This window comes from Carassius gibelio, chromosome B8, assembly GCF_023724105.1.
Source record: "Carassius gibelio isolate Cgi1373 ecotype wild population from Czech Republic chromosome B8, carGib1.2-hapl.c, whole genome shotgun sequence".
Lineage (NCBI taxonomy): Eukaryota > Metazoa > Chordata > Actinopteri > Cypriniformes > Cyprinidae > Carassius > Carassius gibelio.
Genome location: NC_068403.1, coordinates 17916219 through 17931016, shown reverse-complemented (window position 1 = coordinate 17931016; position 14798 = coordinate 17916219). Strand labels below are relative to the sequence as shown.

The following is a 14798-nucleotide window of genomic DNA, read 5'->3' as shown; positions in this document are numbered from 1 at the left end:
GTTCTGTGGTCAGACGAATTAAAATTTGAAGTTCTTTTTGGAAAACTGGGACGCCATGTCATCCAGACTAAAGAGGACAAGGACAACCCAAGTAGTTATCAGTGCTCAGTTCATAAGCCTGCATGTCTGATGGTATGGGGTTGCATGAATGTGTGTAGCATGGGTAGCTATCACATCTGGAAAGGCACCATCAATGCTGAAAGGTATATTTACAAGTTCTAGAACAACATGTGCTCCCATCCAGATGTTGTCTCTTTCAGTGAAGACCTTGCATTTTCCAACATGATAATGCCAGACCACATGCTCGAACAATTACAACATCATGGCTGTGTAGAAGAAGGAAATGGCCAGCCTGCAGTCCAGATCTTTCACCCATAGAAAACATTTGGCGCATCATAAAGAGGAAGATGTGACAAAGAAGACCTAAGACAGTTGAGCAACTAGAAGCCTGTATTAGACAAGAATGGGACAACATTCCTATTCCTAAAATTGAGCAACTTGAGTCTCCTCAGTCCCAGACGTTTGCAGACTGTTATAAAAAGAAGAGGGGATGCCACACGGTGGTAAACATGGCCTTGTCCCAACTATTTTGAGATGTGTTAATGCCATGAAATTTTAAATCAACTTATTTTTACCTTAAAATTATAAATTTTCTCATTTTAAACTTTTGATATGTCATCTATGTTGTACTCTGAATAAAATATTTACATTTTAAACTTACACATCATTGCATTGTTTTTATTCACAATTTGTACAGTGTCCCAACTTTTTTGGAATCAGGTTTGTATTTATCAACCCCCAGGACCACAAGGTAACTTCTTGGATTAATTAGATGTGCTGCTCTCAACCTTTCCTGAGGATGGTACTCCCTTAAGCTTGAAGACTTCAACAGCTACCTAGATAAACCCCAGGCTGCAGACTTCCAAACTCTGCTTGCTTATTTTGATCTCAAGAGAGTGTTAATTACAGCTACTCACAAAAGAGGCAACCAAGTGTACCTTATTTACACATGACACTGCTCCACTGATCATATGCTGGTTACTCCACTGAACACCTTGGATCACTTCCTTCTCACTCTTAACCTCAACATGGTTCCTGACACAACACATACCCCTCCACATGTCATCTTTCAACGTAACCTACGCTCACTCTCACACTCCCAGCTATCTGCTATAGTTTCATCTTCACTTCCTCCTCCTAATTTGTTAGCATCTCTTAATGCTAACAATGCTACTGATAATCTGCTCCACTGTTACATCCTGTTTAGACACTTTCTGTCCCTTGTCTTCCAGGCCAGCCTGAATCACCCCTTCTGCCCCTTGACTATCTGATTAAAACAATCAGTACATATCCCTTCACACTGGTGTTTTTCCCTCAGCATTTAGACAGGCTTGTATAACCCCACTACTTAAGAAACCCAGCCTTAACCAATCTCTTTTACAGAACTACAGACCAGTTTCCCTTCTTCCTTTCATTGCAAAAACACTTGAATGAGTTGTGTTTAACCAAAACAACTCTGTCTTTCTCACATAGAACAACCTCCTCCACAGCAACCAGTCTGGTTCCAAAAGTGCACATTCAACTGAGACTGCCTTGCTCTCAGTTGTTGAAGCCCTAAGACTGAAAAGAGCTTATTTCAAATCTTCAATACTTTTCTTGCTGGATCTGTCAGCTGCTTTTGATATGGTTAATCACCAGATCCTATCAACCCTACTGGCAAAGGACATCTCAGGAAAAGCACTCCAGTGGTTTGAGTCTTACCTTTCAGATAGGCCGGCAGCCATATCACCCTAGAGCCCAAGACCGGTTTCCCACTGAAGCTAAGCAGGGCTGAGCCTGGTCAGTACCTGGATGGGAGACCTCCTGAGAAAACTAGGTTGCTGCTGGAAGAGGTGCTAGTGAGGCCAGCAGGGGGTGCTCACCCTGTGGTCTGTGTGGGTCCTAGCGCCCCAGTGTAGTGATGGGGACACTATACTGTCAACAAGCACCGTCCTTCGGATGAGACGTTAAACCGAGGTCCTGACTCTCTGTGGTCATTAAAAATCCCAGGATGTCTTTCGGAAAGAGTAGAGATGTGACCTCGGCATCCTGGCTAAATTCGCCCATTGGTCTCTGACCATCATGGCCTCCTAATAATCCCCATATCTACTGATTGGCTTCATCACTCTGTCTCCTCTCCACCAGTAAGCTGGTGTGTGGTGAGCGTTCTGGCGCAATATGGCTGCCGTCGCATCATCCAGGTGGATGCTGCACACTGGTGGTGGATGAGGAGATACCCCCTGTCTATGTAAAGCGCTTTGAGTGTCTAGAAAAGCGCTATATAAATGTAAAGAATTATTATTATTATTATTATTGTCCTTTAAGGTATCTTGGAGAGGTGAGGTGTCCAAGTCGCAACATCTAACTACTAGGGTGCCTCAGGGCTCAGTTCTTGGACCACTTCTTTTCTCTGTCTACATGGTTTCACTAGGTTCTGTCATTCAGAAACATGGATTTTCATATCACTGCTATGCTTATGACACTCAGCTTCACACTTTTCTAAAACTGCCCGGTCCTGCACATTTGCTTTAGTTAACATTTAACATCAGACCATTTCTTTTGAAACATGCTTCACAATTCAATGTTCAAGCTTTTATTCTGTCCAGGCTGGACTATTGCAATGCTCTCTTGCCAGGTCTTCCAGTCAGTTCTATCAAACCTTTACAATTAATTTAGAACGTGGCCGCAAGATACTTTTTTTTAATGAGCTGAAAAGAATGCACGTCACACCTCTGTTTATCAGTTTGCACTAGCTACCATTAGCTGCTCGCATTAAATTCAAGGCATTAATGTTTGCCTATAAAACCACCACTGGCTCTGCACACCTTTACCTAAATTCAATACTTCAGACTTATGTGCCCTCTAGAAGCTTGTGTTCTGCAAGTGAACATTGCTTTATTGTGTCATCCCAAAGAGGCACAAAATCACTTTCACGGACGTTTACATTAATTGTTCCCTCCTGGTGGAATGACCTGCCCAACTCAATTCTGCAAAAACACATCTCTTCCATCTCTGTTTGACCCTCTAACTCTAGCACTCTCCATTCTAATTCTATTCTTTAAAAAAAATTCCCTTTTAGACTTGCACTGTATTATTTTGTTTACTTTAAAAAATAGCTTTTCAATTTTTTTTTGTTTTCTATCTATTTTCCTTTTTATTTATTATACAATTAACAGAAGCAAAAATGCCTCTAACACTAGCTTGCTATATTCTTTTTCTATTCCTTTATTTTTCTTTTTTTATAGAATAAAAAAAAAAACTTGCTACGTGTACTGCAATAAGCTAACTGAGACTTGTAATTGTACTTGCATATCATTGCATATTTTATTTTAATTCCATTGTCCTCATTTTGTAAGTCACTTTGGATAAAAGCATTTGCTAAATGGCTAGATGTAAATGTAAATGTAATAATAACAATGAATACTTCTATTCATTACTGGCTGGAGTTTAGTTCAAAATTTCAGTAGGCTTTCAAAAATATGAAAAAAAAAAAAATAATTTCTCTTTTTCATACCCAAAATGATCACGACTTACTTCACATTGAGAGAGAACTAAAAACTGCCTGTAGTCAAGCCATCTTCCCTGTGAACAAAGACATTCTGCCAAGCTGCTGTCACCTGAAACCATATAAGCACCACCGAGTTCTTTTTTTATTTCAAGCTGAAGACTTTTAAAATGTGTTCAGCATCATTATCTCCAACCTGAAGAATCTTGTGTAGCTAAAGCTAAACCCACATATGCCTCCTGTGGCTCGTCGACTGAAAATATTGGTCACTCCCTCCCGCTATGTGTAATTAGTGCTGATCAAGAGGGATTATAAGTGACGTCTAACGACAATGTTCAACTCGATGGTCCTGATAGATGGTCAATTCTAATGATCGGGTCAGGACGTTTATTGGATTTAAAGCAGTCGTGATGGGCCCTTCTTAGCCTTGCCTGGATAATTATCACGTTCATGCATGATTTAAGGCGACAGTGAGCAACGTCAAGGGCCTTCCCTTTAATTTAATAATTTTGTTATCCATGCATTTATGCAAGACTTAACAAAGGGATGTCGGGGAGAGAATCAAATCAAGCAGATGAAGATTAGTGTAATGGTGTGACAGAGCTAGCCAATACACAGGGAAAGTGTTTAGTGATGTCACATGATCGTAGCAGATACCACCCACCATGATATTAAATACGATTAGGGCATGTTTACCCAAAATATTCAAGCTAAAGTAATTTTTCCGTTATCAGATATTTGAAATCATAATAGTACTACATTCATTCATTCATTCAAAAAATATTTATTTATTGTGTTGTAAAAAATTATAGATTGCTTGATTCATTCATTTATTACATGAAGAAAACAAGTCTAGATATACATATTAAGTTTACAATATAGAAAATACATAAAATATTTTATAAGATTATGAACTCATCAGTTGAACTAAAATGTGTGTGTGTGTGTGTGTGTGTGTAAAACCAAACTGAATTAGATGAAATTGAATGAAAAAAAAAATCATAATTCAAGTAAAAATGCATCATCTGAAGTAAAAAAAAAAAAAAAAAAGAAAAACGTATGAAGAAAAAAAGTACTATTAACTTCTAATTTCTTTGTTGTCTATACGTGTGTGTGTGTGTGTGTGTGTGTGTGTGTGTGTGTGTGTGTGTGTGTGTTATACAATTTAAACATTAAAGCTGCAGTAGGTAACTTTTGTAAAAATATATTTTTTACATATTTGTTAAACCTGTCATTATGTCCTGACAGTAGAATATGAGACAGATAATCTGTGAAAAAATCAAGCTCCTCTGGCTCCTCCCAGTGGTCCTATTGCCATTTGCAGAAAGTTGTCCGCTCCCGGTAAGAAACAACCAATCAGAGCTGCGGTCCATAACTTTGTTTGTGTTAAAATGTAGAAAAATGTATATAATAAGCGAGTACACCATGAATCCATTTTCCAAACCGTGTTTTTAGCTTGTCCTGAATCACTAGGGTGCACCTATAAGTGTTTATATTCAGACTATTTTAGATTGCTTCGGGAGTACCGCGGCGGAGTAACCCAGTACCTTTGTGATTCTTCATAGACATAAACAGAGAGAAGTAGTTCCGGCTACGATGTTCTTCCGCAAGACGCAAGCAGTTCTGTTTATTAACCGCTAGAGCGTCAAAAGTTACCTACCGTAGCTTTAAGTTTAAAAACAGATTTGATATTTGTCTGAATAAAAATATGAAATCATAATTCAGGTATGAAATCATCAATTGAACTTAATCAAATGAAAGTGGCTATAAAAAAAAAAATTATGATAATTGACCGTGCTATATCTAATATGGATTTAATGATTTCATGTCACCTTTCAGTTTTCTAAAAGCAGCTCATCATTTGTGAAATTTGTTCTCAAAAGTAGTGTAGATCTCTTATTAGAACCCTGGAGCATCACTGAGCAGCTACCAAAAGTCAGATCTCACAAAACCTCAAAAAAAAAGAAAAGAAAAGAAAATTCTCAAAAACTTCAGGCCACAAGAGAAACCATCATTGTATAGTTTTGTTTACTTCTCTAGTTTTTCAAAAAAAGGTCAGAGTAATATGGCTCACAACCCTGCAGAATCCAGCAGAAACCAAAAAAAAAAATCAAACAACACCATCCATATTTTAAACAGCTGGCACTGAAGAGGGTGAATTTTACACCTCCGTGCCAATTACTTTCCTCTCTTAGCTCCTCTCGACCCTCTAAAACAAATAAAACCTCCCTCTTTCAAAACAAAGAGGCTGACAGGGAGTAAAGTGCAGTTGTTTTCCTGCAAACGTCCAGCTTCTGTATACAGTATATATACACATATTATATAGCCTACATAAATTTATATAAATACAAAGTATTCTTTTGTTGTATTTGTGTCCCATATTTCTCCTATATCTCACATCCAGTCTGGTTCTCTAATCCTAATGTATTATTAATCACCTTTCACTATAGTGTGGTAAAACTTTCAAAAACTTCCCCCTGGATTTCAGCGGAGACAGAGTCTAACGGTCTGTTTGTTTATCAGTTTATTCATCTTTCATAAAGTCAGCACTTTTTTCTCTCAGTGAAAGTTGTCAGGGCAGAAGGTACATCACCGGAGTCCTGACACTAGCGGAAAACTGGTCCATTACTGGTCTAGTCCAGCCTACTGCTACTGAGACATTTTTGGACCTGTGTAGCTGTAGAAATATCTGTCTATGTGTCATACAGGCTCTCGGGTTTGACAATGAGTGAGCGAGCGGATGCATGGTGTCCTATTGACACCCGATCTGTTAACTTTGATTTTGACAGAGTAGTGCAGCAACGTCGGCTATCATAATAGAGATTTCTCCACCGATGTGAGTGACGGGGCACTTGACAGAGGAAGACATTCATCACGAATCAGGAATTCGGAGGCGGAATTGAATATCGAATATCGGAATCTCGCTTAACATGTTCAGTCTGATGTCTCGGGCTTAAATGTGAAACCAGGATGAACACAAAATTGAATGACATAATGCACGGTATCTTTGTCTCTCTCCCGCTCCCTCGCTCTCTTTCTGCCCCCACCTCAGTAAAATGATAATCTGAGTCTGTCTGTCTGATAGACTGGAGTATGATTCAGTAAGACAGTGACTGACTGCACATTCAATCTGTTTCAGCATGGGAGCAGTGGCCCATTATCTCAACCATGTGAGACGCCCGCAGCGTGAGAGAGCAGCCCGATCAGCTGGCTCCAGTGGCAGGTTTGCTGGGAAAGTTATCAATAAGCGATTGTCTCTAGTCATTTAGGCTGTCACGTTATGACAGGGCTGAAAATTAAGCTGGCAGATATTAATAATAATGGAAATAACACAATGCCGAGGGGAAGATGTTGGGCGAGTTTGGGAAGGGGGTTACGGAGAGTCTGGCTGAATTCGTGCGGATGTGCATGAATGTTTGTGTGTGAGGTTAGTGTGGCATTGTTAGTGTTAAATGCAATGGTAATTGACAGACTATTTGTGATCATTGCTGTTGTGTGTGATAGAGATTATGTGCTATGTGAGGTCAAACTCACTTTGGATTTTATAATACCATAACTTATGATTTAAAAAAATGATAGAAAACTGGATTTAAAATCTTTGTTGTTTTTCATGTCCGCGGCTCCAAGCGACCCCAATAACGGGATATTTAGCCCTAAAAATGTTACATTTTTGCTCATTTAATTTGGGGAACATAAAAAAAAAAACAAAAAAAGAAAACATGTATTTTACCCCGGAATGTAATTTTTACTGGAGGACTCCCAACAATTTCTTTTAAGTTTATTGGTGAACAGTCACTTTGGCATTTCTTTTGCAGTCTTGTTTTTATTCAGCTTTTGTTTGTCTCTGTTTTGTTGATAGATTTATGGCTACCAAATGTTACTGCTTTTTAATTGGGTAATAGATTGCAATTCGGGCAAAGCTATGAAATACAATGAAGTAAAGTTTTCAGTGACAAAATATCCTGGACTAGTTGCCAGTTTGAGTTAATAGGGTTGTTTTCAACCAAGACTTCTGAGGTGGAAATTCTAAACATATGGTAATTAAGCACAGCACAAACACATTTTTCTGGTTTCCTCCATCTATCCATGTATTGTGTATTATATATCATGTTATATATTGGAAGACTGCTTGCACATGCTTTGTAATACTGGATTGAAGAAAGGAATTTTTGTGTACATATTTCTATTTGTACTGTACTTTTTATCACATGAATTCAGCCTTGGTGAGCAACAGACACTTTCAAAACCATAAAAAAATCTTGCCAGCCACAAACTTATGAACAGTAGTGTACTGACTGGGGGAAGAAAAAAAGAATCAGCAAGTAACACTTTTTGAAATAGAAAGACTGAAATAGTATTTTCTTGTCAAACATAAAACAACAATCTCTGTGTGTGCTGAAATACCAAGTTCTATATGCTAAACACTGCTTAACTTTATAATCAGGCGAACCACATTAGTTACTGACCTTCTGAGAGAAACAGGTGCACTCTAGAAAATGCTAGGAGTTGAAATAAAAGTTGGGTGCTGCGAACTGCTGACTGTAGAGCTGCTCTGTGATGAAGTATTACAGGTGATAGCAGTAAGACCAGTAGTTGAAGGTAACTAGGGTTGGAGCAGATGGTTGGGGTTCATGTCTGGTTTATGAGGAAGTCAGCGTTTTCCACGACTCTCCACTCCAGCAGGGTCTGTGTCACAGTAGCGAGCGAGACCCCCTCTCATAAGTCACAGTACCAGGGGAATCGTCCCCCTGTGATATTAATGGCTGCCCTTGTGGCACAGGGAGAAAGAGTACGGGAGACACTGGAGGGATTTAAGGGCAACACTGCAGTTTTCAAACTCTATGTTATACATAATTTAAGAGTATAAATAAAGATGTGTAGAGTTTTTCTTGGCTGGTTTACACTTCCAGCATCTTGATTGGATATCTATCCGATTGGATATACAGAGTGGGAGAGTGGGCCATTGTTTACTTCTGTGACTATGCTAAAGCAGATGCTAATGCTAATGTAAGAAGTACACTTATTAGTGTGTGTGTTAACTAAAAAAAAAAAAAATAGAATTAACTCTGAAATTACATAAAGATATCAGTCCTACTTAAGTGGGTCCAAAAAGCATTATGAAGTTCATCTATTTACATATAATATAAATTCAAACCATAATATAACCTATAATAACATTTTCCTTAAATTTAAAGCATTATAACTCTGCAATTAATAATATTTTTAAATGTACTGTATGCTAAAGTGTACTTCTTTTTCACAAGGGTTGCTATCCAACTCCAACAACTAAAGTTTATTTTGGTATCTTGCCGTCTGGATGATTGGCACCTGAACATGCCACATTTCCGAATCAGTAATATTAGTTTACAATACACCAGCCACATAAAGTTAATAAACATTCACTTTTACATGCTCCGGTTGCATTGATTTCAGTGTTTGCTAAAAATAACTGTCTATTTTAATAAGTGCAGGCCCTAAATGTATGAGGCTCATGAGAGCAGAAAAACACAAATATTTAAAAGTACGCTCCATTTAAATGCTGATTTACAATTGGGATCCATTGCAGCTATGTTTCTATAGACTCACAATGGTTGACAAGCCATCTGACAGCTGATGCCACTCAGATAAGCCCTTACACAGGCTTGAACAGGAAGTGACACGAGTGGGAACACAGTGACAGCCGCTTACTGGAGAGTAATAAACTGGCAAAATAATTCCGCATTGGACACACTTACCCAAGCAGAAAGAGTCTGAAAGGCAAGACAACATCTTGTGTCATCCATCTTCCTTAAACAGTGAAGCTGCGACAAAGTGGGAAGGAGAAATTATGATAAATGAAAAGATATATTTAGTCAATACCTGGAATTCTCCTTCGTCAACCCCTCTGGTTTTTGTTCTAACAAGGGTCTGTCTGGAATGAAAGCAAATGAGAGGAGGTAAAGTGCCTCTGGTCACGCACACACGCACACACACACAGTACATATACAAGGCTAGATGTATAGAATTAGTTTCTGAATCATCATGGCTGAAAAAAAGAGCTGAATCAAATTAATAGTGAATTATAATCTGTTTCATAATTACGAGCCATACTGCTTTAATGATGAAAATTAACTTGACAGGTCAACATCACTTTCTCCAACACATAGACTTTCTTTCTTTCTTTCTTTCTTTCTTTCTTTCTTTCTTTCTTTCTTTCTTTCTTTTTTCTTTCTTTCTTTCTTTCTTTCACAAATGCCAAAGGCAGTCTGCTCCTCAAGCATCATTTATTTTACTGCCTCATCTGAATATGATGAATGCTACAGTCGTTTGTGTTTTCACAATAAGCGAATAATTGTGAATCAGTCGATTCAGGTCCAATGAATCATTCTCTGGGCTGCATCCTCTTGCCAGACATTATAGTTCATGAGGACTTTTAAAAATGACGAGTGTCGAATTTGGATATTTGTCATTATTTTCAACAATTAGCAAACTGTGAGATAAGAAAGCAATTAGAAAAAAGACAATTGTTTACTGTATAATTGACCATTTGTCACTGTAGCACCTCTTTTTGTGCTACAGCTCTAAATTAAGTTTGCATTTTATTTGTATTTATGGAACTGTGGACATGCAACACTAACACAGATACAATAATACATATGTGACTGTAACAATTATTTAATATCATATTATACTTCTATAATAATTATTTATTGGTGCATTACGTGCAAATTGCTTGCTGCTGCCACATGCTCTTCGTATGCCCCAAACCGTGCTGACATTAGGGAAGAAAAATCCCTAGTTGTTTTTGAATCCAATAAATAAATAAATAATAGAATGAATTTTGTTTTGCTTTTTGTGTGTTTTATTGATGCGTTCATCCTTTTATTTTCATCAATGTCATTTGATTTTGATATTGTGCCATGTGTTTTTTTGTTTGTTTTGTTTTGTTTAGTTTTTTACAATAGTACAACAGCGAATGTGTGCACTTTTTGTGAATCCATCTGAAATCTTGTGAGAACTTTTGCTGCATAAGTAAAAAATGCAAATTATATGAATGATTAGTATACGAGGCCTAGTATTGATTAAAGGAATGAAAATTCACCCTATCTACAGTAGTTTCTAAATGCATATTATATATTTTACATTACAGATATTCACATTAGATCTTTGATTTTATGTTTTGTTAAATTTTTTCACACTTCTTAAGGTCCAATTCTCGTGATTGAAAAAAAAAAAAAACATTAACTATGACTTTTGCCTCATTAAACTACTAATTTGCTGATTATTAATAGCAGGTTAGGTAGTTGTTGAAATAGGTTTTTGGTAGGATTAGGGATATAGAATATGGTCTTGCAGAATATGTGTTTTATAAGTACTAATAAACAGCCAGTGTGTTATTAACAGGCATGATAATAAACAACTATTTGATAGTGACAATTGGTTCCTATACTAATTTTTTGTTTGTTTGTTTGTTTGTTTTTTTTCAAAATGTCATAACTAGACTTTCCTGTCAAAACAACAGACTTCTGTCTGGTGACATATGCAGTGCTTCTTCAGTTTGCTTGAACCCCTATAAACTCATGTTCATCTGCCTTCACTGGTGCAGTAATATACATCTCAAAATGCAATTAACAAATGATGCATAGAACAAAGTCCTCACTGTACATTATTTTCTTTTTCACGTTTCACCATTGGAATGACAGAGATGCCTTGGTTTTGAGGGCGATGGCATTTATGCTGCATAGTGGTTGGAGGCGTTGCATGACCATTGCCGCATTTCCAATACAGTAGACAACGTCGTGGTCCGTGTAGCCATCCGTCGAGATGACGCTGCCCAGGTAGGTAAATCAATTGACCTCTTCGATACGCTGTTGCCGATAGTTACGGGTACTCGTCCGTGGGTCTATCTGATGTGCATGATTTTGGTTTTTGAGCTGCTGATTCAGAGCACAATCTTTGCTGACTCCTGCTCCAAGGCCGTCACATGTTCGCCAAGCCGGGTTGGATGGGAGCCAGCAGCGCGATGTCGTCGGAAATACAACAGCTACTCCATTTGTCCCCATCGGAGACCTTTCTCTGTTGGTAGACAGAGTCTAGTCCAGTGCCAATAAGAACAAGAATGGGGACAGGATGCAGCCTATCCTGAACCCGGTCTCCATAGGGTAGTAGTAGGTACTGCTGTTTTCGGTCCAAACACAGCAGCTTGAGGTGCTGTAGAGGTCACGGAAAAGGTCAGTGAACTGGCGCAGGATGCTATGAACACTGTCCAAAGCCCTGGTAAAGTCGATTAAGTTTATCGACTACCACTGTTGATACTCCAGGCTCTGCTCAATAATTGTTTCATATGATGAATACTTGTGCGCCGCAGGATTGTCCTGGTGCATATGTTGTACGAGGTACCGGACAGAGCACTTTTCCAGGCATGGAAAGCAGAGTGGTTCCTTGCCAGTTGTTGCAATCTGAGAGGTTACCCTTCTTTGGGAGGCGGACGACAACTCCTCTTCACCTTGTGCTGGGGACTGTGGGTCACACCCAACAGGTGTTCAGTAAGCACGTTAGTTCCCTGGCCATGTCATGGCCTTCATACTTGACCATCTCGGTGGTGATTTTGTCCAACCCAGTGACTTTGCTGATTTGAGCGCCTGTTTCGGCAACGTCATCTCTGCCATGGTTATCGGCCCTACCTCGATCTTTAAGTCATCTGCTGGTGTCAGCAAGTCATCTGGGAAGGTGGTCGGCAGAAGTGGATGGTTCCTTGAAATGTGCGACCCATTGCCTCTGTTGTTCATCCCTCGTTAGTAGGGGCTTGCCAATCTAGTCTTTGATGGGGGCTCCCTGGCCCATCTTGGATCCTGTCAGCTAACGCACGATTCTGCACAATGTCTTTTTGTCATGGCGGCTTCTTGCGCTTCATTGCCTTACTTTTCGATCCACTCGCTCTTTGGCAGCTTCTGGTAGCTTCTCCTGACTCAGCGATCAAGGTCGTGATATGCCGCTTCAGTCGTGACTCTGACGTCTTCGAAGGACCCACTTGGCGTCGCGCTGCTCGTCGATGAGCGTCCATGTTCGTCATTGGATCCATCGCTCCCTGTACGTCCCACTGTGTCAGATGCTCAGATGTACATCACAAAAAGAAAATATATGTCACTACTTCATCACTGGTTTAACAATGATATTCACCCTCCTTCAGAACATTTAGATATGAACTATCTATTTGTGATCATGACATAAACGAACACAGATGAGGTGCAAGACAAGGCAGCAATGCATGATGTAATAATTAAAATTAATGACGTATGATAACTCCAAAAATTGTTCAAAACAAATAAATACAATCTTTTCCCAAACAAGTGCTACAATCAAAGAAGTAACATGATACTTGATCATATCCGGATGACCACTGCTCTGCAAAACTGCAGCAACAGGTCCAGCAGCGTAATCTTAATGGACGATAAGCGCTTGCTATTCCTTATGCCAGCGGCAGAAAGGAGAGCCAAGAGGACTATGGGATGATGGAGGGAGAGAGAGAGCAAAGAGAGCAAAGGCTAAAAAAGGATGACATCGTCCAAAAAAAACCACCAATATTGAACAGCGTCATCGGCAGGGGCGACTATTTATCTCATGCCCGCCAAGTTGGCACGCACATCTGGCGCCGGGTACTTAGTGCAATTATTTATGATTTCCTCCAAGATTTAAAAGCTCTTTGCCGGGCCTTGTAATGCAGTAACTGATTGCGGCGCTAATGTAATTAAGGGGAGATTATGATGTCCACGTGGCTCACCAGATGGTGGCATTCGCAGCGATGGGGGGGAGGCACAACTGGCACACCGCTGCACAAGGGCAGCGAGGCGCAGCCAGTCGAAGCGAGCCAGACCTCCTGCCAGACGCTGGAGCACAAGCTTGCGTATGTGTGTGCGAATATGTGAGTTCTGCATGTGCGATGTCAGTGTGCGTGTGACCGAGACAAGGTTGGCAGCTGAATCTATCAGCAAAAGAGTATCATTGGCCTCCGCTGGAGTCAGGGTCACAAATCTGACCTTGTTAACTCGGGTTAAGATCAAACAATGAGGATGTCGGGAAATATTATGCCAGGTTGAGTCCACATTAATTTTGATTCGAGTGGAGTCCTGATAAATGTAATTGAATCATTTCGCAACAGCATTCAAACCGTTTAGTCTCCTTAAGCAGTATTACATTAGTGTAAAAATGAACACCATAGCTTGCTTGATTAAAGGCAACAGAGTTGCGATGGTGTATTCGATAATAGTGATGAGGGTACATTTTTAACTTATGCATTGGTAGTGCCAAGAAAACAGATGGCTTAAAAAAGATGTAATCACATTTGGCAAAGCATCACAGCTGATGAGAGGAAAAGAGAGCAGGAGTGCTTCTCTCCAGCCAGGCAACTGTAGCCTAACCCAAACTGACCTTTAATTACTTGCAGAAAATACATGGATATTACATCCAGGCACTCGGCTGTGTCCTCTGGGTGCAGTAAGGCTGCGCTTCTTAAAACACATTATTATAAGCTATTCAAGAGACACGGGGCCTTTTCATATGCTTGCTAGTAAAAGGGGGGACAGGGGAGCGAGGGGGGATCATATTTGAAGCGAGCGTGGCAGATTTTTCACTCTTCCGCAAGTAATGGCTTGAGCATGGAGACGGAGGTCACCAGGGCTTCTGTAGATTTCCCAGGTCGAGATAAGGATATTATTACACTGCCTGGTAACAAAGAAATCTCCATCTCTGTAGGTCCCCAGACAAGTGTTGGTAAATTAGAAAACACAGGCAATGACCTTTCTTACACACATGTATGGAAGAGAGGCATTTGCAGCCTTTTTCCAAATGCTTTTCCTAAGGCTTGACAGCATCAAACATTCCCTGAACATCTAAGAAAACAGCTGCTGAAAAACATGCAGTAATGTAGACAATATAAGATTAAGATAGATTAAGATAACAAAAGTATGTCTGCTCTCTCTATTTCTATATATATATATACAAAAGGTGACCCAACAACGTACCAAAATTGTTCTTCATACAAACATGAACAAAAATGTCTTTAAAATAAAGGAATTTAATAATACTATCATAAATGCTATAAACATGGCATGGGCTGAATAATAATACATACTCTTGTGCTAAAAAGATCTGACAGTTTCATACTCCTGTTAGTAGCTAGACACATTATGCCAAAATATTTTTTAAAAGAACATTAGTTTTCCACATGGCATACATAGAAATGTGCATGATGGGCATTCCCATTTTGCGGACATTT

At 39.4% G+C, this 14798-nt stretch overlaps 1 protein-coding gene across 1 annotated transcript in view; it reads left to right on the top strand.

The window, feature by feature from the left end:
• The first annotated feature begins 11347 nt into the window (after positions 1-11347).
• The window catches only part of mvb12bb (multivesicular body subunit 12Bb), a 68478-nt gene continuing 65027 nt past the window's right edge, over positions 11348-14798 (top strand). The window contains exons 1-3 of the mRNA XM_052564320.1: positions 11348-11361; positions 11892-12062; positions 12145-12317. Coding sequence (XP_052420280.1) covers positions 11348-11361; positions 11892-12062; positions 12145-12317 — 358 coding nt within the window. The remainder of the gene's footprint in view (positions 11362-11891; positions 12063-12144; positions 12318-14798) is intronic.